General features: G+C 38.5%; 1 protein-coding gene and 1 long non-coding RNA gene across 3 annotated transcripts; one reads left to right on the forward strand and one right to left on the reverse strand.

Moving 5' to 3' along the window:
- Window positions 1-6: 6 nt before the first annotated feature.
- LOC111575426 (uncharacterized) lies at window positions 7-11,475 on the reverse strand. Its single transcript, XR_002746736.3, has 6 exons — window positions 11,400-11,475; window positions 10,807-10,843; window positions 10,329-10,401; window positions 7,758-7,842; window positions 2,388-2,444; window positions 7-2,155 (listed from the first exon to the last, which is right to left on the reverse strand). It is a non-coding gene; the product is annotated as an uncharacterized LOC111575426 (long non-coding RNA).
- A 225-nt stretch (window positions 11,476-11,700) lies between these two features.
- efcab7 (EF-hand calcium binding domain 7) lies at window positions 11,701-23,871 on the forward strand. Of its 2 annotated transcripts, none has more exons than XM_035952924.2 (13): window positions 11,701-12,080; window positions 14,041-14,252; window positions 14,570-14,656; window positions 15,013-15,220; window positions 16,886-17,025; window positions 19,583-19,724; window positions 20,406-20,515; window positions 20,786-20,949; window positions 21,197-21,330; window positions 21,437-21,585; window positions 21,751-21,960; window positions 22,706-22,813; window positions 23,003-23,871. In XM_035952924.2, the coding sequence occupies exons 1-13, from the start codon at window positions 11,951-11,953 to the stop codon at window positions 23,081-23,083; spliced, it is 1,875 nt and encodes a 624-aa protein (XP_035808817.2). In that variant the 5' UTR covers window positions 11,701-11,950; the 3' UTR covers window positions 23,084-23,871. The 2 variants fall into 2 exon arrangements, with proteins under 2 accessions (XP_035808817.2, XP_023136305.2); XM_023280537.3 differs by having other exon boundaries at window positions 16,904-17,025.
- The last annotated feature ends 389 nt before the right edge of the window (window positions 23,872-24,260 follow it).

The raw sequence follows: 24,260 nt of genomic DNA on the forward strand, positions 1-24,260 counted from the left end.
CTTTTACTCAACATCATTAAATATTCATTACAAGTCCTTGATACTACAAGGGTCCAGCACAAAAGACTTGTACATTTAAAACAAAACCAGTGACGCGAGAGGCCTTAAAAATAGATGATGGAAGGTGACATATCTGAACATAATGCTATAAAGTTGAAATACCACAGAAAAAGGTACAAGCAATTTCTTTCTCCAATCTCTCTGCGAGTTAATGACAGGCATAAAAAAATCCATTACAACTATAAATGTTATCAGGTCAGCGAGGGTTTCCTGTGCATCTGAGGCTCCGGGCCGGCAGCCAGTAATGGGCTGAAGGGACAAATAGGAGCCCAAGATCTGAGTTAACTCTTAATGCAATGGGCATGAACACAAGGGGCCAATTAGAGGTTGTGTGAAAGGCGTTGGCTTGCTCTTCTATTATACATGTTTATTACACATCACGACAGTTCATCGGAAAAGATGTGAAGGAAAGTAAGAATTTACTTTTCCAATGAGATAAGAAATATAATACAAGTAAACAAATCAGCACATTGAAAACTATCATTTCTGGTATAATTTTTAGTAGGAAGATTAGCTAAATAATCAAAGACTGCAGATCAGCCACTGAATTGAACTTGTACCAAAAGATTGTTTTGCAAGCACAAGATTTTCAATCTAAAAATTCTTTGGTTTGAGCCTCTCAAATGTGAGAATCTTCTGCTTCTTTGTGATTTATATCATTGTCATACCAATATTGTTTGGTATTTTTTTTCTGTTAGAGGGACAAAACAAGTGATTTGAGGACTGGACTGCCTAAAGTTATCATGGACATTTACACTATTTTGAGAGGAGGAATTGATTAATACAAAAAAAGATCAAAACATTAACTCATCGTGCAAATTAGTGTTGGATGTAGTTTTAAAATGAAATATATCATACATCACCTCAAAAACTATACATAAAACCAGACAAACAAAACACTGCATTATGTGTATTCATATTCCCAATCACAGATGGTGATAATGTAATATAATCCTCAATGCAGCAACAAACAGTCTTGCGTGCCTGTGTTTACACCACTCTGTTGTACAGAGACAGATTTGGTTTTATAGCTGTAAAGTCGTGTATAAATATCACATTTAATAAGTTTAGTCTGTGGAAAAGCGTCAACTTCGCGTGCTCTTAACATTTAAAAAAGTCAGATAAGTACACAACAGCTTGTATTTTCCAGTTTTAAGCCACAGTAAAAATAAAGCCTCTGTCACCACCTAGCTGCTGCATCGCTATCCAGGATGCTTTATATCATGTTACTATGACTCTGACTTTAGGACTACTGAAAGACATAGAGTGTGTAAATATTGTATCCTCTCAGCTAAAAGTTTGTACTATTGGGAAAATTTCCCTCTTGGTTACCAAAACTCTTGTATAGATCAGAAGAGCTCACAGTTTTAGACAACAACCTTTCATGAAAACAAGTTGTAGAGGTATGAGATTATTTATATTGGTCAGGGGTGGTAGGGGAGCGTTCAAAGCACCACGGTTCCTTCTATCAGTCTCCAAAGTGGCCTGTATCAAAACATTAGTTTTGTTTATGGGTGTGCTGGCTTTGTCCTTCACATGGCCTCTAAGGGTGATAAAGTGAGAGTTACACGATCCACCTTAGGCAGAAATAGGAAATGTTGCTGTGAACACCAGCTGTTGCTTAGGTCGACTCGGGCAGTGAGAGGCCTCGGCCTTCCCAGGCGCTGCCAAATAAAGAGACTACTGTGTTGTGTAAGACAGTTTGCCCCCCCACATTTACTTTTCAAAAGGTGTTAAACTGCACAGGTGGGGAGGATTGCATAGTTTTCGCCATAAAGGGGATGAGGGTTGCCATCTGAAAGAACATTATTTGCACAGCGTTGCAGCATTGTGGTTAATGTAGAATCAACATTTGTCAGCTGCCAGACAGAGGCTCCGGCACAGAGACGGGGTCTGACATGTCAGAGGATTCGCTCTTACCGTTTCAGGCGCTTCCTCCACAAATGAATGACGTCTTCCAGGACAGCTCAGCCTCACAACTGACAGCGCAGATTCCACATTCATCTCCTGCCTTATCTCCGCGGGATCATACGCACAAGAGGTGAAGAGCAATTCCATTAGCTGTCAACAGCCGAGATGCCTCGCTAACAAAAATCTGGGGAATATGGGAGAGGAAAACATGATTGTAACCCCTCTGGCACCCAGTGATATTACACACACTGCAGTCACTGTCAAGATTGAATGTTCATGAAGAAGAGAGTTAACAGGAGGCAGATTTTGCGTAAACCAATGCTATCTGTTAACAGACTATAATGTACGTAGAGCAGTGGGTTTCTGTCACGTTTATACATTTCAACCAAAATTAGAGTTGAAGAGGATGACTGTACCTCAGCTCATAATTGTTTTCACAAAGTTGTAGAAGTTATCTCTCCTCCTGAGACCACCTACAAAGAAAAATGATAAAATCTTAGGTCAAACATTTACAGATCAGTTAAAAATGAGACCTTCGCTTTGCAATAATCAAGGCAACACAAGTGGCAGAAAGTTGCAAAAAAAACACACAAAGACAAGTAATCTCAAGAAATACATACCATCCTTTGAAAACTGTACCCTTTAATGATACCAATTACTCCTTAAATCCAACCCTCCACTGTATTTTTTCATGAAAATGACTTATTTGCTTGCAATACTAATATTTCTAAGACACATGCATGTATATTTTTTGCTACCTAAGATAAAATGTGAGGACATTTACTAAATCAGAAATTACATCTAAAAAGACTGCATACTCTGCAATCTAAGGTGTCGATCGAAGGCCACCGGCTTCAGTTGGACCAAAACCATCTAATATACAACTCTCTGCTTTAATTGCAACCATGTGTCCAAACAGAAAGCATAAAACTCCCGGTGGGTAGGTGGCATCTGTCCATGAGGCTTCCTACGATTGATGTGCCAGAGTCTAGGAGCTGCCTGTGCCGGCAGCCCACGACCTGCGACACCGTCCCATCACTTTTATGACATCTTAAGGAATCTTTTTAATACAGCCCATTACTGCTGACATACAAATCTTCCCCAACGTGGCCCCATCTATGGCCTGATCAATTTTTACACTGCTGAGCTGTACCCTTTCCCCTCATTTTGTCATCTCAAAATTCATATTATATAAGATTTCCTTATGGGAGAAACTGCAATAAAAATATGTTACCACTCTGAAGACGGGCCCAAGTCAGTACCTGGCTGTTTCTAAAAATCTTCAGAGAAAATAAAATTTGTTTCTGTAGTAAGCAGAACTGTTTAAATGTTATTTATTTTTATGTTCCTAAGAAAATATATTGTGAAGTGTAGCATTGATTTAGAACATAACCATGTCTCGATACGGGTTGGAGGGGCTGAATTTATGAATCCTTTGCACAACTCCTTTAATTGAATTTTCCAAATCTCTCACCACACACAAATAATCAATACACACTGCTGAGGGAAACTTGCCTCAGAATTATTAGGGCCTTTCTTTTTCAATTTTGTAGTCATCAGCACATACAGGCGCTGCGGGTATTTGTAATGCCGCGACTATACCCAGAGGATTTATGCTCGCCCCAAGCCTGATTGCTCACTGAAAGTGACTTCTTTAGAATGCTTACTGAAACTTTTGTTAACCTTAAAGGACAGTCATAAACGCTTCTTAATGCTGCACTCTCACTCTGAGGAAAGTAGTTTTAACTGTCACAGTGTACGGTGGAAAAGGGGGGATGGCAAGACGGGGAAGAAAGGGTGAGAGAAGGAAGCTGGAGAGAAGAAGACAAAGAAGGGAAAGAAGGAGGAAGGGCCTTTAAGGTTTCAATGTCCTTGTGGATTCAGTCATCAGATTTGCCAAGAGGGAGATGCTCGAGGCTCGTCTTTGTACCTAAAAAGACCCATTTGTTTCTTTTGTCATACTTCTGCATACAGACAATATATAGTCCAAGATTCCAAAAAAAAAATGTCTAAAGTGAATATACTTTTGAGGAATAGAATTCATATAAAAAAAACTTACACTATGTTTTAATATGCATCATTATACTGTAACTTTGGCTACAGTGAATGTCATTGAACAAAAGCAGCACAGCCTTGCTATAAAAGATAATGCCATAAACAATGATCAGTCATGACATTAAAACCACTGGCTTAATATTGCACAGGTCCCCCTTGCTTCAGGAAAACAACTCTAACTCATCAGAGCATGCACAAGGGAACTTTGGCAGTGTCCTGTGGTGTCAAGCTAAGGGATATTGGCAGGGGATCCTTTGGGTCCTGTGGGTTGTGGTGTGAGGTGGATCGGGCTGGTTTCGAGGCATGGTCGATCATATTGGAGAATTTGGAGGCTGGGTCAGCAGTTTGAACTCTTGGTCGTGTTCCTCGAGCTGTTTCTGTGATCTGGCGTGGTGTGCTTAGTCTGCAACAATGTTCAGTTGGGCGGTATATATCAAAGTAGCATCCACACTATTAAAGAAAAGTGCATTGTAACGAGATGATCAACACCATTCACTCAACCTATTTCTAATGTTGGGGCTATTGTTGTACTATTCTCCCACATCCCAAAGGAAATAGGGCCAGATAGCAACAAATAAAAGTTAAACTTATGGTCTTCATCTTTTAGGGAGACATGCAGGAGACAGAATTAAGGTGCAACTCTTACACCAGGAAGATTAGTATGCGCATATTCTGTTTTGAATGTGTCTCTATATGTTTTAAACACTTTGACCTAAACTAATGGCATATTAGTGTTGCTCAGGTACTGGGGTACTTGGTTGGTCATCTGAATTCATGTTGCAAGATGCCCCACTGTAGTTCTGTAAAGACTTCTGTAAATCCTGCTCACACTCACACTCACACTCACACTCACACGCTCACACTCACACTCACACTCACACTCACACGCTCACACTCACACTCACACTCACACTCACACTCACACACACACACACACACACACTCACACTCACACTCACACTCACACTCACACTCACACTCACACTCACACTCACACACACTCACACTCACACTCACACTCACACTCACACACACACACACACACACACACACACACACACACACACACACTCACACTCACACTCACACTCACACTCACACTCACACTCACACTCACTCACACTCACACTCACACTCACACTCACACTCACACTCACACTCACACTCACACACACACACACACACACACACACACACACACACACACACACACACACACACACACGAACACACACAAACACACACACACACACACACACATACACACACACACACACACACACACACACACACACACACAATGGCTTTTGCTGTTAGGTTAAATAAATGAACTAATGATCCCTCTCTTTAAGTTGGATGTCCTCCATCACCGATTTTCCAGTGAATGTAAGACAATCCAAATTTGACTCTGGATCCATTGAGTATTGAGTCTATGAGAGGAAAATAGTCCATCACAATGATCTGTGAATCAATCTTTATCATGAACCTCAAGAGAACCTCTGTTGTAGCAGGAAAATTACTCTAATCCATATTCCCAGTGTGTATATTAGTTCTTCACTGCAGTGTATATGCCCATAAATACTGTTTAAAGTAGATATATGGTAACGCACGTACTGTTAATGAGAATGTATCTCCACTGGTGATGTTAAGACAGAAAAACAAGAAATATCAACCTGCATCCTCGTAGAGCACTCAGCCTTTTCGAAAGGGTTTCTTTCACTTTGCACCCTTGCATTCAGTACTTGGAACAGAGGCGTAAAGGCCGTATCAGGAAATCTGAACAAACATTTTACACTGGAGCAGAAACATGCTTCTAGATACCATCAACATGATCTGTTCGGATTTCAGGCTCCCAGCAGATATAGGCCAAAGCTCTCCAGCAGCTTTCAATAACAGTTTGTTTACTTAAAATGTGTGTATCAATGCACATAGAGAGTCAATTCTCTCCCACAGCTATCTGCCTTGACATTATGAAGTCTGTTGTTGTAAGGAGGTTTATGCAAACTGATAAATTTCACAGAGCTGCCATGTGACAAAAATGTGACATTCCTGGGGTGTGGATCCACAATGTATCGTGTATGTTTGGCTCCCTTACTGGAACTAATTAAAATAATTTCTAACAACCTTATCGGAAAACAAGCTTGCTTCCTGACAATACCCTCTATTCATTTTCCACAAGTCCCCATTGTATGACTGAATCACAAGAACTACTCTGCTGAAGGCACAATATGTGCCTCAAATAATCAAATTAATTCTCTCCCTAGGAAATCTAGTCATTGACTTGTTTGTGTAACAATAACAAAATGTTGTTTTTCCTCCAAAGGTTGCAGAGCATACGTTTGTTTGAACAACACAAACAAGCATTCATTTTGTTAATGCTAAATAACAAAGAAGATGCAGGATGAAGCAAATGAAACAGTGAAACAGTATGGGGATGTTGTTGGTTATCAGATAGCCTCGTGACTGCATTTGTTTTCTTTCTTCTCCCAAAGTCAGCCAAACAATTGGGGCCTTTTTTTTCTTCTTTTGGTCCTTTAAAGACATAATGATAAAATGATGTGACAGAACAGACTAAATGAAGCCATTTGGTGAAGGCTGTCAATAAAAAATAGTGTCACCAAAAACATTCTAGATTCTAAGCGGTGAATGGAAAATATGAATACAAGTTCCTCGGTTAGCGGTCTCAAAAAGGTACAAACCTGCACATAATTTTAGGTGAGAATCAACATAAAATTTCACAAGTAATGAAACACACAGCAGTCCAAAATTGTGCAGTGCTGTTTCTATACCAATCTTTAAATACGTGGCAGCTTTAACCTTTGGGAAATCTTGTGATATTATTCAATCTCCAAGTAATTTAGCTCATAAAACTCCAGCAATGTGAAGTGGCTGATGGCATAAAATAATAATAGCACGACTGTTAAAAAAATGATAGTTTCCTCTCATACTTTGTGGTAGATTTTGTTAGTCTGAACTGCTGTTTCATTGTCTGCATTTTGTCTAAAAGCAAGACAGGTGAAACAAATTCAAGGCTAAATTTCTGAAACTTAGTGGAGATTTAGTGGTGGACCAAAGAAAGAAAAAAACAATTAAATGTTTATACAGATCTGAATCGTGAAAAATGCGAGATAGAAATTAGTGGAAGACGCCACTCTCTAAATACTCTCCTGGTAAATTTTATTTTATCTTGACTGTGATTCTTGATGTCTCTTTATCATTTACAAGATGACTCTACTCTGGATGGTCAAAAGACAAATATGTAATTAAAATTATTTTACAAGTCGGAGCAAATATAGAGTAAATTTGACCTTGGTTAAAAAAAACAAAACTTTTTTCTGTCATTTTGAAAAGTAGAGTACACATCATATTTCACTCTGGTGCAACATCAACTCCATACACTGTACTATATCATTTTTTCTACATATCCAGCAATATCATCAGTACTTATGTCTATTTTTTATTACATTTTTTTTTCCACCAAGATACCTAAATTTTGCACTTTCCCCGTTGCTGCTGCAACATTGCAAATTTCCCCAAAACGAAAATAATAAAAATGATTATCTTATCTTATTTCTGCAACAAAGACATTATAAATTGCAACCAGTGTCATGTATTTCACCTTTAGTTAGTTCATTAAAAAAATGGAACAAATAACTTTTACTCAACCTCAGTTTTGAACTGACTTTCTGACACAATCATATTTAACGGTGAAAGACACTTTGTGTACTTACTCAGCCCTCTATATCTCTGAAGCCTGGTCTTCAAATCTGCAGATGTAGAGAAGAAACGTCCTTGTTCACTGCTGCCCTCTGCTGACTAATTAAATACAGGGAAAAAAAGCAGAAACGTAAGTCAAATAGCAGGTAAGGGAGAAAGGTAGCACTGGAAATGAATGCACTAAGAAATAACACACAGCCCTGCAAGCAGCTATTCTGAAAGGAAAAGTCATGTCAGAAGTGAAAACTCAGTATGTAATAAAAACCATCATCTCTCAATCTGACGATATGATGGAGACAGAGACATTTCCGCCTATTCTAAAGATTTAGGACCAAAGAAAAAGCCCTCCTCCCGAATATTTCCTCCAGCTCTTTCCTGTTCCTGATGAATGCATCGTTCCAGTTTAGATCACAAGGAGTCCAGTCTGGTCAAAACACAAGAGTCTCTACTGGCTGACATATTAAAACCTAAAAAATGTTAAACATCTAAAAAAAAACTGCTAATATTGTCTAGTTTTATATATTGCCTAATATACTGTATACTGATTTGTGGAAGATCAATATAATTTTAAAAAATGGTTTGTTACAACAAAAGATACAAGAATTATACATCACATACACAGCAAAAAAAAGTAATTTGTGCGACTTTTTGTCTATAACTCGTTACTAGTTTGATCGCTTACTTCCAATTTATTTATTCATCTCCCTTTTTGCTGTACCTTTCTATTTTGTTGGTTTAGACATGTATCTTCTTCTTTTCAGGATTGTGGGTTTCCACTTTTCCCCCCCAAAATAAAATGACATTTAGTTTAAAATTTAAAAGTTAAATGACCAGTGTGAACCAAATGACCCTATTATGACATAATCAAGTGATTGTTATGAATGTACTGTAAACCCACCTCATGTGACACATTAGTGACGGCACTATAAAATTAAAAACTAATGCTTGTCTTGATGGATGGGCCAGATTCCAAATGTCTGCCTTGGCTAAGGAAATGGTTCTTGTGTTAAGTGACTCTTATACAACTATTTTTAGTGCTATGTAAATCACTTATAATTTGGCCAGTGATAGATTTCTGTCATTCCGTGTCTCCTGTCATTAAATTCTGATATGTCATTATGACCATCAGGAGTGTGGCAACTGAAATATAGCAACTCATAAAAGGGAGTTCTCAGTAACTCTCAGCTTCGTACAGACTTTGGCTCTTAATATGTTGACAGTTGGCAGTGAAAAAAAATTATTTGCGGCCTACAATTTAAAAGATTGATACAAAATAATCTTCTAAAATATGAGAAATGCAAAAGCTGTCACTTGGGTGCTCACTTTTCCAGCTGTGGAACTTCTTATTAATATGCTGTGACTTTAATCTTGTCTGCCCTGTACGGATCACATCCCTAAAAACACAATCTAGACTACAGAGGCATAAGCAGCATACACTATATCTGTGTGATTGTTGCTTTGTGAACTGACAAGGGATCTGCATTATAGATCACGAAAGGATTACATTGCACATAGTAGGGTTTGAATTTACAGTCCCAGTCAAAATAGTCCCCAAAAATTCAGAACAACCCAGGCACTATTCTAAAATGTAGTTTCAGAATATGCATAGATGTCATTTTAAGGATGGCCAGAGAATGGTGCTCATGAATTTAGGTAATCCATCTGATACCGTGCAGGGTACAATTTTCCATCATCTTAAAAAGTTCTTGTGAGAAAAACTAAGGGAAAAGACCTAATCTTTAGTCATGGTCATTTATGCAGAACAAAGTCACTGAGGACAAATGCACTTTCTCAGGAACGCTCTGGCTCACAGTCACACGTGTACAGTTCCTAGTAGCGGGGGATTTTCAAGAGTTCAGTCATTTCATGCCCAGATTATGATCTCCTGCCGACAAGAACATATTATTGATTTTTAGCAGATTTCTATCACTGTCTCTGTGTAAAGGACTTTTTCCTTGCTTAAGGAGGTATAGTTGGGTTCCTGGGTTGCACAGTGACTTAGTGGTTAGCACTGTCGCCTTGCAGCTAGAAGCTCCCCGGTTTGTGTCCGGGCCTGGGATCTTTCTGCATGGAGTTTGCGTATTCTCCCTGTGGATGTGTGGATTTTATCCAGCTTCCTCCCACAGTCCAAAAACATGCTGAGGTTAATTGATAATTCTAAATTGTCCATAGGTGTGAATGTGAGTGTGATCTCTGTGTAGCCCTGTGATAGACTGGGGGCCTGTCCAGGGTGTCCCCTGCCCTCATCCCAAGACAGCTGGGACAGACTCCGGCTCCAGCCCCAGCCCCATGCTGTGGTTGATCAATGTAAGTTGTGGTTTGGTGACTAATTAATAAAACTGAACTGACCAGAACTGGAGAACTGTTCAGAATGTTCCTTACAAGTTCAGACATTCAAATATATCTATGCAAAATCAGGGATGCTTTTTACACTGGTCTGGACAGAAAATAAGAGGACGTAGGCTAATATGTTGCTAAAAATATCCTGCTTCTGCATGTAGGTAATGCTTCAGGGGTTTTGGATACCTTACTGGCATGGTACAGGTAATATCTTCAGAATTTTGCAATGACATTTGTCAACACACCTGCTTAAGAACTTGCAGCTCCAGTCAAAAATGGGAAGTTTCCTGCAGGGACTGGTATTGCAGATGCTGGATGCTGTTCAGGAAAGAAAGAAGAATAAAAAAAACAGATGAAATGAGGAAATGACAAACAAGACAAAATATTTCCAAAGTTTAAGCAAACAAGTTAAATTCAGTCATTTGCACACACACACACACACACACACACACACACACACAGACACACACACACACACACACACACACACACAGACACACACAGACACACAGACACACAGACACACACACACACACACACACACACACACACACACACACACACACACACACACACACACACACACACACACACACACACACACACACACACACACACAGTGTGTTGGCTATGAATGATCACAAAATTGGTGTAAAACCTTTAAACTTGATTTAAAAACAACAACAACAACAATAATAATAATAAAAACATGCATTTACTTACATTCTGGGTTTTGTCCATGTGCACAGCTCTTCTGACACTGTGAAAAGCAATTAGGAGTCAATGCATTGCTTTATTTAGTGGCAAAGTGTTTAAAATGGCCAAGCTATTCTTCATTATTTTAAATGTATGTGTATTAATAGTATTCCAGTAGAATAAATTTCATGAATCTAAAATTCAAATTCTGAAGTTCAGCACAAGAAAACTATGCATGAACCTGCAGCAATATGCATCAAACATGCAGCAAAATGCCTTTTCTCCTGCTCCACAGAGTGTCTCTTGTCAATGATCATGGTAACAATTAAGAGACACAAACTACTGCTGACACTGCGACCTCAACTTTATTTTTACGTTAAAACAAAACAACAAAATATGGCAATTTTAGAGCAAGTATAATAGTGTTATGGAAGTCTGACAAACATGTAATGGTAACAGTCAGTGGAGATTATATGTTGTGTTATACTGCTCCACCCTGCAGAAGAAGTATTATTTGCTCGTATTTTTTAGTAAGTTAGATTCAGGTCCTATTAAACACGATACATTTTAATATAGGAATAAATATTATATCTTTAAAATAACAAGTGAACAATACTCACGGCATTCTTGAGTTTGAAGCCGTCAGAAAAGTTTGCTACCAGTTTCAGAAACTCGCGCCTTTGCTGCACTCAAAACAGTTCGTGTTAAACATGACTTGTCACATACATGTTCCGGATATGCCTTTATTGCGGATATGACTCAGACAACGCACCCAGCCCTTTTAAATCCGTATTCACATATTCCATTACAATACTTATTTTGTAAACACAGAGATGTACTGTGCAGCGCCACTTTAGCTTTAATAGCAACGGGAACCTTTTGGTGTTTGTTTCTTCCGTGTCGTTTTTAATGCACACCACTGAGATGTTGTTTACCTAGCAACAGGGAAGAGATAGCAACGGTGTGTGACAAATGTCGTTCCACACGCGAATCTGAGTCTATAAACTGGAATTAGCATGTTTCCAGACAGTCGTTACGGTGTGACAGTGAAGTAAAACTAGTAGAATTTAGCTCACTGCTCGCTGCTATATCAGTCTGCCGTCTGTTTTTATATTTTCTTTAGCTGGAGAGACGTAGCTAACGGTAACCAGGTGGATCTCTTCCTCCAAAGATGTCTTTTCAGGAGTCGCCTCGTCCTTCCGACGAAGAGGAGGCTTTCTACATGCAATGTCGAGCTGCGTACCTAGCTGTGTTTAGATCTAGTTTGACAAATATCGCTTCAAAACAGCAGTTGTGTCGTGGTAAGCTATACTGACAGTGTTAAATAGCTTGCTAATATGTTAGCTAGCTAGCTGCCTTTGTCAAGTTAAAACAAAGATAGAGCTTAAATAGGATTTATTCTCATGCTTTTGTAACATACAGCTCACATACTAAGTGTTGGGATAATGGTGAGTTAAAACAAATATTTATATACAGAGTATTAAGTGTTCAGCTCCAGGCCCACTGTTAGTCATGGCTAATTTACAGGGATATAGGACATTTTCTGATTTACAGCTGAAAGCCATGCAGCTGTACAATGTTTAAGCTTAACTGGAAGCAATATATCAAAGAGAAAATGTATGAATTCACAGACTCAGCTGGTCATAAATAGAAAAATAACAAGTATTTATACTAAGATTGACTGTTTAGTGACCCAGTCGTTTGCATCTGCACATACTGCCTTCATGTTCAAAAATAAGTGAAAGCAGAAAATATTATTTAGAATGGATTCCTGTAACATGGAACTTTAACATTAACTAAAGCAATATCAAAAAAGTCATGCTGAATTTTGAGGATGGAATATAAAATCATGCACGTCATTAACTATAATCTCAACCCATTTAATCCCACTGGCAACAATTGTTGCCGCTCACTTTTCTTTTAATTTTTATTCTCTAAAAGTGTTGTTTTGGCTTTGGACAGCTAATGCAAGTTTTAAAATCAAAGAATAGGTTGTCTCCTCTAAATTGCATCAATGTCACGTAACTAGAGTGAATGGTCACATGACTAGACCTCTTTACTTCCTGCCTGCACCGATGGAAGGAGATGTCTGCCCCAAACTTGTTGGGCAGACATCTCCTGCATCCCACAAGACATCTCCTACTTGTGGGGCATATCTTGTGGGAATATATTTAAATACGTTAATTAACAGATATAACTGAGATATTTTGTACATACATTTTTAAAAGGATCTACTACTGATATATAATGAGAGTTTTATGCCTGCGTGCATCTTTTGATCATAAGAAGAGTAAACGTAAGCATGGCAACATTTGTTGCCGCTAACATAATACATAGTCATAGTGTTGTGCTACTTGTAAAAGGCTTTGGCTGTTTATCCTATTTGTTATGTTTTTTTTCTACACAGCTTAAAACCATAAGAGGTTTGAATCATCTAGACTTAAAAGAGCCCCAAACTGATATGTGCTACATCATAGTCATTCCTACAGTTGAAAAAGATCCAGTTAAAATTGACTGATAGTTACTCTTATCTCTACGGCTATTTCACTGTTTTATGAAACTGTGAAATGCAGTAATTGCAATGTTGTCAATTTTAGTTCTCTTCAGTATGCATTGCCATGGTATCTTTATGTATCTCATAAAGTTGTGAACACATTTATAACCATGCTTAGTTATAATATATTACACTTATTAGTGTTATCCTTGCTTTTTTTTAATGGGTAAATAGGTCAAACTGAAGAATTTGTGTAAATTTAGACTATGCAGTTTCCCACCGGTAACAATTGTTGCCGAGTATAAAACCTACGTTTTCACTAACAAAACCAACATGAAATGAGAAAATGTTTACATATTATGTGTTAGGGAGGTAAAAGGAGTAAAATACATGCACTTATTTTGCAGGGAAAAATTTGGGATTAAACGGGTTAATAGATGTAACTGTGCACCCATTATAAACATGGAGTATTTCAATAAAATACACAGCATTCTTCTAAAGTTGGCATTGGAACTTTTTATTCATGGTAAAGTTGGGGGATCCTATAATAAAACTCTACACAAAGCCTTGAACTCTAGGGATTAAGGGGTTTGCTGTTGGAGTTACTAGTAGTATAGATTTTACAGTTTGCTATAAAGCATCTCTTTGTAGTGTATTCTTAGCTCTTTAATAATTCACATTTCATTTACGGTCCTTGTCCAACTGTTGTTAGTTGCCATCTTACTTCACTACTATTTAATGTTTTTACCCCCATTTATCCCATTCAGTTCTCCAGCAGGCTGGAAGAAATCCATCTCATGCCACTCTCAATAAATACTGGACTACTAGAACATATAAACTGAACTTTGACGACTTCTGCGAGATTCTCAAGTGCGAGAAGAAAAGTGAGGAAAGTGAGCTGATGAGAGCTTTTAAAAAGATGGATGTGAACGGTGATGGCTACATCACACACAGTGAACTGGAGAAGGCCCTAACCACTGTGAGTAGCCAAAAACATCTAGTATTAGACAGATTTGGGATACTATTTTCTTTTTGTCTTGAAGTTAATTATACTTTTTATATTCTAATTTTTTTTTAAAAATACATGTCATGTTCTGATCGCTATGTAACTGATCGCTTTAGTAGCATTTTCAGCCAGCATATTTTTTTTAAGCATTGGCTAATTTACATTATTACAGATGTGGATTGCCTACAGATTAAGTAACTAAAACAAGTCAGCTGTCCATGTTCAGACAAGGTAGTTATTTTTGTCCTGATGTTTTCTTTAAACTAAAGGTAATATGTTTAATCCTTCAGAGAGGAGACAAAATGACAACTGAAGAAGTGAATGCTATTTTCTCATTAGCTGACATCAACAAGGATGGCAAATTGGACTATGCAGAAGTAAGTTTAGACATTTATAAAGTAACATCGTTATTCTGCTGCTGTCGCATTTGTTGTGTACACAGGTAGTGTAGTCTACTGTCCCCTGCATCGAGTAGAAATACTTTTGGAAAGATCTTTTCTCATGTCTCATTTGTTTAGAATATGAATGAAAAACACAAATCAGCAAAACTTAGTAGTGCAAAATAAACATTTTATCTCTTTCACAGTTTGCTCTATATCTGTCTTTATGCAGTGCCATATTCTTATTCTTAACAGTCTCTGCATCCAAAATAGAATCATTCATGCTCTTCTTTGCGGCCCTAAAACATTGCTCATGTATCATCCTCTTGCTACTGATCTCCTGTTGCCGTCAGTTCTGCAGATTGCTCGTGTCTACAGTAGAGCAGTGTCAAACGGCTGCTTTGGAAAGGCTTGAGGCTGATGGCAAGCTGAAGAGACAGAACTTTGGAAGTCAATCATACAGCCCTCCGAAGAGCTCCGTGTCATCATCATCATCAGGGATAACAGCGGCTCAAGTGGAGGCAACTCACCGGACAGAATCAGACACAGCACTCAAGAAAGGTAAGAGATGTGGCTTCCTAGAAGGATCTTACAAAAGGGAGACCATCTGAATTTTGTATCTGTTTAATGTAACAGTAGCTGCCGGTGGTAGCGCTACAGCAGACATAATCCAGATTCCTGTATTTGGATGCACATCCATATACACTGTTTGCCCCAATACGCCTCACCGATTAGTTTTGATGAATAAATAATAGCTCTGTTATTGATCGATTTTTCACTCCCTCTGTGACAAATCACCTCATTACGACAGTCCATACATCATAATAGCCACGCAATTAGGGCAGCTTGTTTGGAGGGAGGAGACTGTAGTGTTTTGATTTGGGTAATCATTTCTGCCATTATGAGATTGACAAAAGCTCTGTCTTCTCTGAAGAAAATATCCCCTTCGAGTTAGAGTTCCATACGATGTTTTTGTTACTATAGCTTGCATCCACTCAGATTTCTGTTTTAAAACAGATGTGATGAATATGTATATCTTTAGTCAATTATCTTTATAAAATTGGATGTAAAACTCTACTTTTTCACTTTAGAGCCACAGTGTTGAAGAAAGGCAGAGAAGAACTGAGATCCAGGGTGAGCGAGCCAGGGACAGGCCCACAGTGGGAAGATAGATGGGGTTGATTTAAGTGGTCAGTCCATGTTCATGTTATTGATTTGGAGGATTCCACCACTTCTCACTGGGGAGATGATGAGGGATTAGAGAGGAGGCCCAGTCGACCACCACTGCAAAAACAAATGAGCTCCCAGATAGTAGTCGGGATTATCACATTATTGTGCCTCTCCCATGTATTGATTTATACCCGTTACATTTTAACAAGGCTCTGACACAAGGTGCTACGTGATCGCACATGTTGAATGGGTTATTCTTGGAGCTCAAAAACAGTTTTGACTGCTCATTTGGTCTTACATTTGTCAGTACAAACCAGTGCTGCATTCAGAAATGCATTTCAACCGTATTGTACATGGGTAGTTTTTTAGCTGATTTTGCACAAATAGTAGATGGAATTGATTATGTATTTAGAGTTTGTGTCATTGTGCTTTGTTGATAAACCAGCATCAGAAAACCACTAGTGCTGAAACACTTCTCCAGTGTTCAAGATATATATTTTGTTAGGTCACATTTCAGTGCATGTTTGTCCATATTCACGCAAGAGCTACATTTTGATTCTCTAGATTAAAAAGTTAGGTAAATTGCCTATAAGCCTATCACATTACTTTGCATCTTGATTTCCCAGGCTAGAAACAATCAGACTCCTCATTAGTGAATTGATATTTTCTGGCTTCAATTAGTGTTTTAAGGAAAAAGTTGTGCAAGGTAAAGGATTTCAATGGCCGCTTTTATGTCATTTGTGATTTAAGCTGCTTCCGTAATTAATTAAGGGGAGCTTGAACTTGAGATCACACTTTCTCAGCGCCCAAATGCAAGGTAGCCATCTTCACTTGAACTTGGGAATGGACTTATGAGAAGACAGATTTCTGTGTCAATTATGCTGTGCTCCTCATCTCTCTTTTGAAAGGGTGTTTATTGTTTGGAGGGAGGATAGACCTGTACTTAATCAGCTAGTTGTGAACCAAACTTTTTCATAAATTTAGTTATATGTACTTTGAACTTTTTGGGGGGTTTACATTACTATCTGTCAAACAGAATTTTCACGTTTGTGACAGTGGGTGTGTGTCTCTTAGACAGCCGATCATCCTCACGTCCTTCTTCCGCTCGCAGCAGACGCTCGTCGCTGTCGAACTCAACTACAGTGACATCCAGCAGCACGAAGGCCAGCAAAATCCCAGAGCCTCCAGGTTTACAGGTAACCCCCATTAGTCATTTTTACTTTACAACTGATGATTAACTTCAATATTAATTAATCTGTCAGTTGTATTTCCAATGAATCCTTCAGTATTTTAAATTGTCTAAAACTTGCCCATCAAAGGTTGGTGACATCTTTAAATAGCTTTTCTTTTTTTGGTTTAAACCTGGAAACAGAGAACAATTAAACAACTAAAATAATTACTTAATTATCAAAATCATTTCAAAATCAATTAATTTTCTATCAGTTGATTAATTGATTAATTGAATAATTGTTCCCCGACTCCAAACTCAATCTCCCAGACTGGTGTGTGAATATAGGCATTTTTTAGGAACCAATGAATAACAGTTTGTAAACCACTTTCAAATGCTAATTTACCCTCTAACATCAGCGCAGTTTTAAAATCCTAATAATTCATGTCTGGTAATGTTTTTAATGACTTTTGTTAACAGAAAACGTCAATCAATGAGATGCTTTAAATTAATGATCCATTCTATGATTTACAGTGCAAGCTTATTATCCTCTGCCCTATAGGGATCATGCTATATCATAAAGATCTTAAAGTGCTGTTTGTACCAGCACTGCATCATTTGCCAAAGTGGAAAGCTTGTGTGAGGGCACTCCATTATAAGAAGAACCTCACAGCCCTACAGTTCACCCAGTGTGACTGTCACACCGTGTTTTTGATGGGCGAATTTAGCCTGGGGTGGATAGATATACACAGTATTGATCCCATGCTCTTTGTTTTCACTCTTTTTGGGCTTAACCTCAGCTGGTTTGCTTTACAGCAAGGAAAAAAGTAAATAAATAAATATATCAAAATAACAGCCCCTTGCTCCATCTCTCAGGTGCTAGCACCGCGTTGAGATTGGAAAGGGCCAGACATCATCGAGGTTAAAAAAAAAAGGGAAAAAAATGTGTGTCCAGAGATTACTTCTGAGGGAAGTTCTGCTCGCTATATTGGCTCCTATATTGCCACAGGCTGATAATTGGGAGGTGGTGGGTGGAAGGTAGAATGTGTTTTTGTAACATTGTGAGTGTGTGTATAGGCATCCGTTCATGTACGTCTGGTGGGATACAACTATGTTGTCATGAATAGAAATCTATGCAATGACGTTTATTCTTATGTATTCTTAGCATTTGTCTTTATGGTTAGGTTAAACCTGTTAAAAAAAATTAAAAAAAACAATAGCTGTAGTGGAAATGTGTTGGTGTGTGATTGTGTGTGTGTGGTTGTGTTTGCAGCTGGTTTGGTGTCCTGCGACCCTCTGTGAAGCCGTAAATCAGACCTGTGGCCGGAGCAGATGACAGCGCCTGTATTAGTCTGCAGGCTGACCCTCTCTCTATGGGGGCATTAATTCTGAGGTCTTTAAGCAGTGGATGGGTGCCCATGGCATTTTCCCTCATTTAATATTGTCTGGACAAACCACTGAAGTGTTATGGTTTGATCTTTTATGCCTCGCACAGCCCAAGATAAATACTTTGAGAAAATGGCTTTTCTCTAAAGGAGTGACATGCTCCGTCTTTATGGTTCTTTCTTTGTTTAACTTGGTGATTTATTTGTCCACTAAAAGGATATATAGCCTATTCCAGACCCGCTTGGCCCTCAATGCCCTCTTACTGTGTGTCCACGGCAACCGTGTTTTCGTTTAATGTGTCTCCAATGAGCGGAAGGAAAACTTCCTTGTGTTGATGTTCCTGTTCAATTTCAAATTACTACCTCATTTCAGTTGGGCTGCCAGACAAAGGAACAACAAGATTTCAAAATGAGAGAAATATTAGGATTCATAAATATTGCCAAAGTAGCCTCTTGATATTTTTGAATGACCACTGGCTTAAGATTGAAAAGGCTGTATTTATCAAAGTTAAATGGAGTCCAATTTGCCATATCAGGAACGAGAGGGAGATTTACTGCAGCCTGCAGCAGGAACACAGTGTGACAATTCTGCCCTCCGCTGGTTTAGCATGTGTATAACGTGTTCTCATGTTCATTCACAGTGTGTTAATTAAGAAAGCTACTCCACCGTTATGACTGGCAGCTTAATTCATTTTGTCATGGCAAAGCACAGTTCCCCCATCACAAGATCAGTCCCCCTTTTAATAGAAATTGCAAATTAGCTTTGGTTTCTGTTGAATGAATAAATGCATTTTGTAGTCAAACAGCAAAATTATTGGTTGCAATGGTTTTAGTGTCCAAGCAGAGACCACACATAACAAAACATACTGAATACTGCAATTTTTGTCAAGGCTCTTTGTTGAGGACATTCATTTCTTCATTGGACAATAACCAGACAAATGGGAGGAGAGAGTATGAGAATAATCTGCAGCAAATGATCTGGCCAGCTGGGATTCAAACTAGGACTCACTACTCAAGGCATTTGTTCCCATGTTGCATTTGCTCTATCCACTTAGCTATCGAGTCGCTCCCGAGGTGTACTGTATTATAAGTATTTTGTAAGTCAAAGTCAGCTAAATTGTTGTCATCAGCTACATTTTATGAGCTTGTATGAATGTAATGGGTCTCTTAATTAAGCAGTCATATTTTCCATTCTTCTAGGAGTGGCATCACAGTTACATGAAAGGGTGCTTCTTTTTAGAGGATGATGGAAGTATCAGCTCTCTGCAGTACCAGCTCCATGTACCTGAGACAACCAGCGTCTACCTAACCATCCAACCACTCAGCCTCAGTCACAGAACCGGTTGGTACTTTCTCTGTTACACATTGATCAGCCACAACATTAAAACCACTGACATGTGAAGTGAATGACATTGATCAAGTCATGGCAATGCAATGTTCTGCTGGATGGGTTCAGGCATCCATGTGGTTGACATGCACCACCAAGCCAATCATCGTTGCACACCAATACTTTGGCAGCACAAGGGGGGCTTACACAATATCAGGCAAATGCTGTCAGTGTTGTGGCTGATTATTTAATATCTCGTTTGACTGCTGGCTGCACTAAAGCTTCACCACTCTTTTAGTTGTATGGTTGTATAGGCTTTTAGTGACAGTGGAACAATAGGTATTTTACTTAGAGTTTGTAGAACGCAAATCAGGAGATAAAAGACCACAAAGAGGTCTGATTTAGTTTTTTACCGTTTTATATCTTTTACATTCTGTGATATCAAGTCTTATTGTTTTTCAGCTCAGTGGAAGATAACTTAAAATATATACATACATAAAACTACAGCAAGCAGTAGCAATGAGTGGACTGATGTATGTTGTGGGAAGCCTTTTTGTTCTGATTAAGTCTCATTTTTACAGTCAGAAAGAACGATAACACAAGCTCGCATATGTTTAGCTAGTTAGATGTAAAATAGTATATGGTAGTATTTAGTAGTGAAATGTCAGAATCTTGTGATTTTGCTCTATTTTTCAGATAAGACTCCATCATGGATGACAGTGGACACAGCTCTTTTTGTCATGTCAGCTGGTGAATCCAAAGAAGACTCAACTTTAGTGTGTTTTACTGAGTCAAAAGACAAAGAAGTAGGTTTGTGTGTGTGAAGAGGTGCACATTGATTAATACATTAATGTATATTCTGAATCAGTTCCTATGGTACTTAATTCAGGACTTCAGTGTGTTGATATAAAAGTGAATGCCAACTGAAAATGTTTGGATGCTGGCAATCTTCCAGGAGACCATGAATGTAAAAGTTGAAACCATTTCCAATACAGTGAAGTTGACCCTTGATTGTACTCTATTCCAGGATATACGTTGCTCTTTTCATTTACTTTGCCACTCCTTTGTCCCTACAGAAGTATGTGTGGAAAGGAGAACTAAATGCTGGGACATACAACCTGCTTCCCTTCACCAGTGGCTGCAGATTAAAGAAAAGAAGCAAAAAGAGCCTCTCCAATAAATCTGTGGAGCTGGTCTACAAGACTGACACTGGAGAACTAGACCTCACTCGGGAGCTTAGGTGAGTGTGCCTCAGTCCATCATGACAAGAATAAAAACACAGAGCAGAGTGTGATTTACCAGCTTGAGATTCATCAGACCTGGATAGAAATCTGCCCTGCTTTCAGCTCCTGTTACCACGGGAGCAGGAAGGGAAAACGAATTTGGAATGGATTGATACATGGGTGGAAACAGGACAGATGAGTGAACTGAAGCCGCCCTGCCTGAGGTTGCTGTGACATTTCTGTGTTGCTGTGTTTCTGCCACAGGGAGGTGCTGTCTGACATCTTTGAGGTGATAGATCTGGATGGTAATGGTTTGCTCAGCCTGGAGGAGTACAACTTCTTTGAGCTGAGGACCAGTGGAGAGAAGTGCGATAAAGATGCCTGGACAGTTTGTAAAGGTAATCTCCACATGAAAGTTGTTTTCACAAAATGAATATGAAATGTAAAATGAATTGGAAGGAATGGGTCCATAATGGCTGTCATTGCTTTTTTTTCTGTGGGCAGAAAACTTTGATATGAGAAAGAACCAGCTGACGCGCCAGGGGTTCATGGAGCTGAACCTGATGGAGGCCACAGAGAAAGATGGAGATCCGGCAGATTTGTGGGTCACCCTGGAAGCTATGGGATACAACCGCATGCTGGAGCTTGTAGAGGTCGGTTTGTACATCTGATTTTCCACTAAACACGTATGGATTATTATGGAATAATATAGCTTATACTTGACTATTGACTTGAACATACAGCACATATACACCAAGAGAAACACAGCCGGACTCGATCCTAACTAACTAAATAAACCCTCATTCCCACTTTGTCAGGCTTGTCCGTTCCAGATTGATGTGCACTGTGAAGGCACTCAGCCGTCCATTCAGCCAATCAGTACGGACTCAGGGCCCAAGCTTCTTAACCAGGCCCTCCAGAAGTCCATCACAGCTAGGACAGGAGCCAAAGCACTGAGAGGACATGACAATGTCTTCATCTACACCTACAGAGGAGAGCACAGGATCTCCTCCCTCATAGCCAACAAGGTAGACAACAGACTTTGTGTTTCTGTGATTATCTGACTGTGCATATAGAGTTTGTTTTAGAAATTCGAAATATGCCACAAGGACATACAGCATCATAATATGAAGCAGCATACTCAGTTTAGCTGTATTGCAAAGAAGAAGTGAGCAATAATCCAGGTGAAGTATGACTGTTAATTTACCTTGTACAATAATCTCAGAGCGATGATAGTCCAATATTGTTTTTTAAACTCACATGGCATGACATTACCGCAAACAAGTTAAAAAAAAACTGAAAGGAATGACAATTGTCATCATTTGCTAAATATTAAGTGCCGTTTGTTTAGAGTACAGAGCATCAAACTGTTTGTTACTTGTATTGTATATGTCCATATACCTGATAAGCATATAATTTCCCAAGTGTTTGTTGATCTGTTTTAATACAGTTAACAGCCTATAGTTGCTGGGGACATTCAGTTCATTTGCAATTGATATGCAGTGGCGGCATCCATTCTCATAGCAACAAGAGCTACTTTGAAAGAATGACCTGGTGGTACAAAAGAAATACTGAACAAGAGAAACAGTGTACCTAGTTAACATGAGAGTGTCTGGGTTGATTTGTTTTATTCCATGTTTTCAGGGGGTTAGACTGCAGATGACCTTTTATTTTTTTAAAAGACACTTTTTTATGATATGGGCTCTGTCTGTCATTTCAATTTCTGTATATTCACTGATTGGAAGTAAAGAAAATGAATTATTTGCTTTGCAGACTAACCAGAAAGTGACTGTCCATGTAAACAATGAGCAGAGCAGGAACTGCTGCAGCAGCAGAGGCATGACTGTGTTTGCTGTAGAAGTGCCAGCCAGGACTAAGATGGTAAGAAGTCTTCATAAGAATGATGCTCAATTATTAATATCGTTATTAATATTACAAGTATAATATAGCTTTTTTTCTACAATTAAATTCAGTGTTAAATTGCCCACATTGAATAAGAAGTATTAAGATCCTCAATAATTATGTGTTGTCTTGGATGCTAAAACCAAACATATATGTGCCTTCCATTAGGTATGCCAGCACGTGCTACCCATTATTGAGAAACAGGACTGGACCTACAACTGTGTGGAGACCATACTGCCCAGCATATAGAGCCATACTTCCAGAATAGACTCCTGTTGTATTCTAGTTATAATAGAAGTTGATGGACTGAAATATATTCATCAGGATTTAAGGGACATACCTGTTCTCCGTCTACTGGCATTATATTATGGATGTAAACTAGAGCACTTGTTATACGTCAGTTGTAATGAATGTAACATATATTTTCACTGTAACTTACAAGTTTGAAATGGACCATTGCATAATCAGTTCAACTTGTCAAACTGTTATTGGTGTGTAGTTGTCAGAACTGAGACCCTCTGCTTGATGGGAGCAGCAGAAACTGGAGAGGCTTGTACAACCACACAAGGTATGCTTAATAGTGGAGACAGTTGCTGTTTTTCTGTTATTGTTGAAAAGATTTATTTTCCTTCTATTATTACCGTTTCTTTCAATTTACTTTTCCTTGAGTGTGCCTTTGTCACTTTAATAGATTTTGTATGAATGTAAAAATTGCAATTTTTTCTGTATCAATAATTAACATCTCAAAGTTACATTTTTTTTTTATGTTCTTGTCACAACATGTAAGGACAAAACTAACTTTTTTATGTTTTCTTGTGCTTTTTATATTTCTCAGCTGTGGAAAGAATTTATTTTTAATACTCACTTTATGTAACAATAGTTGTATATCCAAAAACTTTAACCAACGTTGCTGTCAGACTTTAGTCAATGGATAGCAAGTTAATGTATACTCTTGAATGTATCTCTGAATTCATGCCACACACCAACATCTTGTTTCAACAGAGAATGCATAAAATAAAGGAAGATCTCTTTGAAAATGCTGTCTCCTTCTGCCCATTAGTCCTTGTGATCATGCAGGTTTACATGCAGGTGTTTGAATTATCTTCCCTGGAAAGTCGCCACAGGAGTTCTATCTGTTGGTAGAAAGGAAACCTGATTTCTAGCTGCACGGCAAATGATTCAGATAACAAAAAGAATGGTGAATTGAGCATAATGTGGACATTATTTTCGACAAGGCTGTCTCAAAATCAAAATTAAACATTTTTAGACATTTATGTGGCACATAACATATAGTAGTTCAGCTTTCCTGTTTGCTGTGTGATGAAGCCAAAAACAGTTTTTCATAGAGATTACACTTGATTCTTATTGAAATATAACAATTTACACTACCATTCAAAAGTTTGGGATCACTGAGAAATGTCTTTAT

The sequence above is a fragment of the Amphiprion ocellaris genome, chromosome 2 (genome assembly GCF_022539595.1).
Source record: "Amphiprion ocellaris isolate individual 3 ecotype Okinawa chromosome 2, ASM2253959v1, whole genome shotgun sequence".
Taxonomy (NCBI): domain Eukaryota; kingdom Metazoa; phylum Chordata; class Actinopteri; family Pomacentridae; genus Amphiprion; species Amphiprion ocellaris.

What these genes read in the sequence shown, in the direction of transcription:
- efcab7 (XM_035952924.2), top strand. Translation starts at nt 11,951, where the DNA reads ATGTCTTTTCAGGAGTCGCCTCGTCCTTCCGACGAAGAGGAGGCTTTC. An exon ending in AGACACAGCACTCAAGAAAG is followed by an intron (nt 15,221 to 16,885) that starts GTAAGAGATGTG and finishes CGTTTGTGACAG; the next exon opens with TGGGTGTGTGTCTCTTAGAC. An exon ending in TGCCTGGACAGTTTGTAAAG is followed by an intron (nt 21,331 to 21,436) that starts GTAATCTCCACA and finishes TTCTGTGGGCAG; the next exon opens with AAAACTTTGATATGAGAAAG.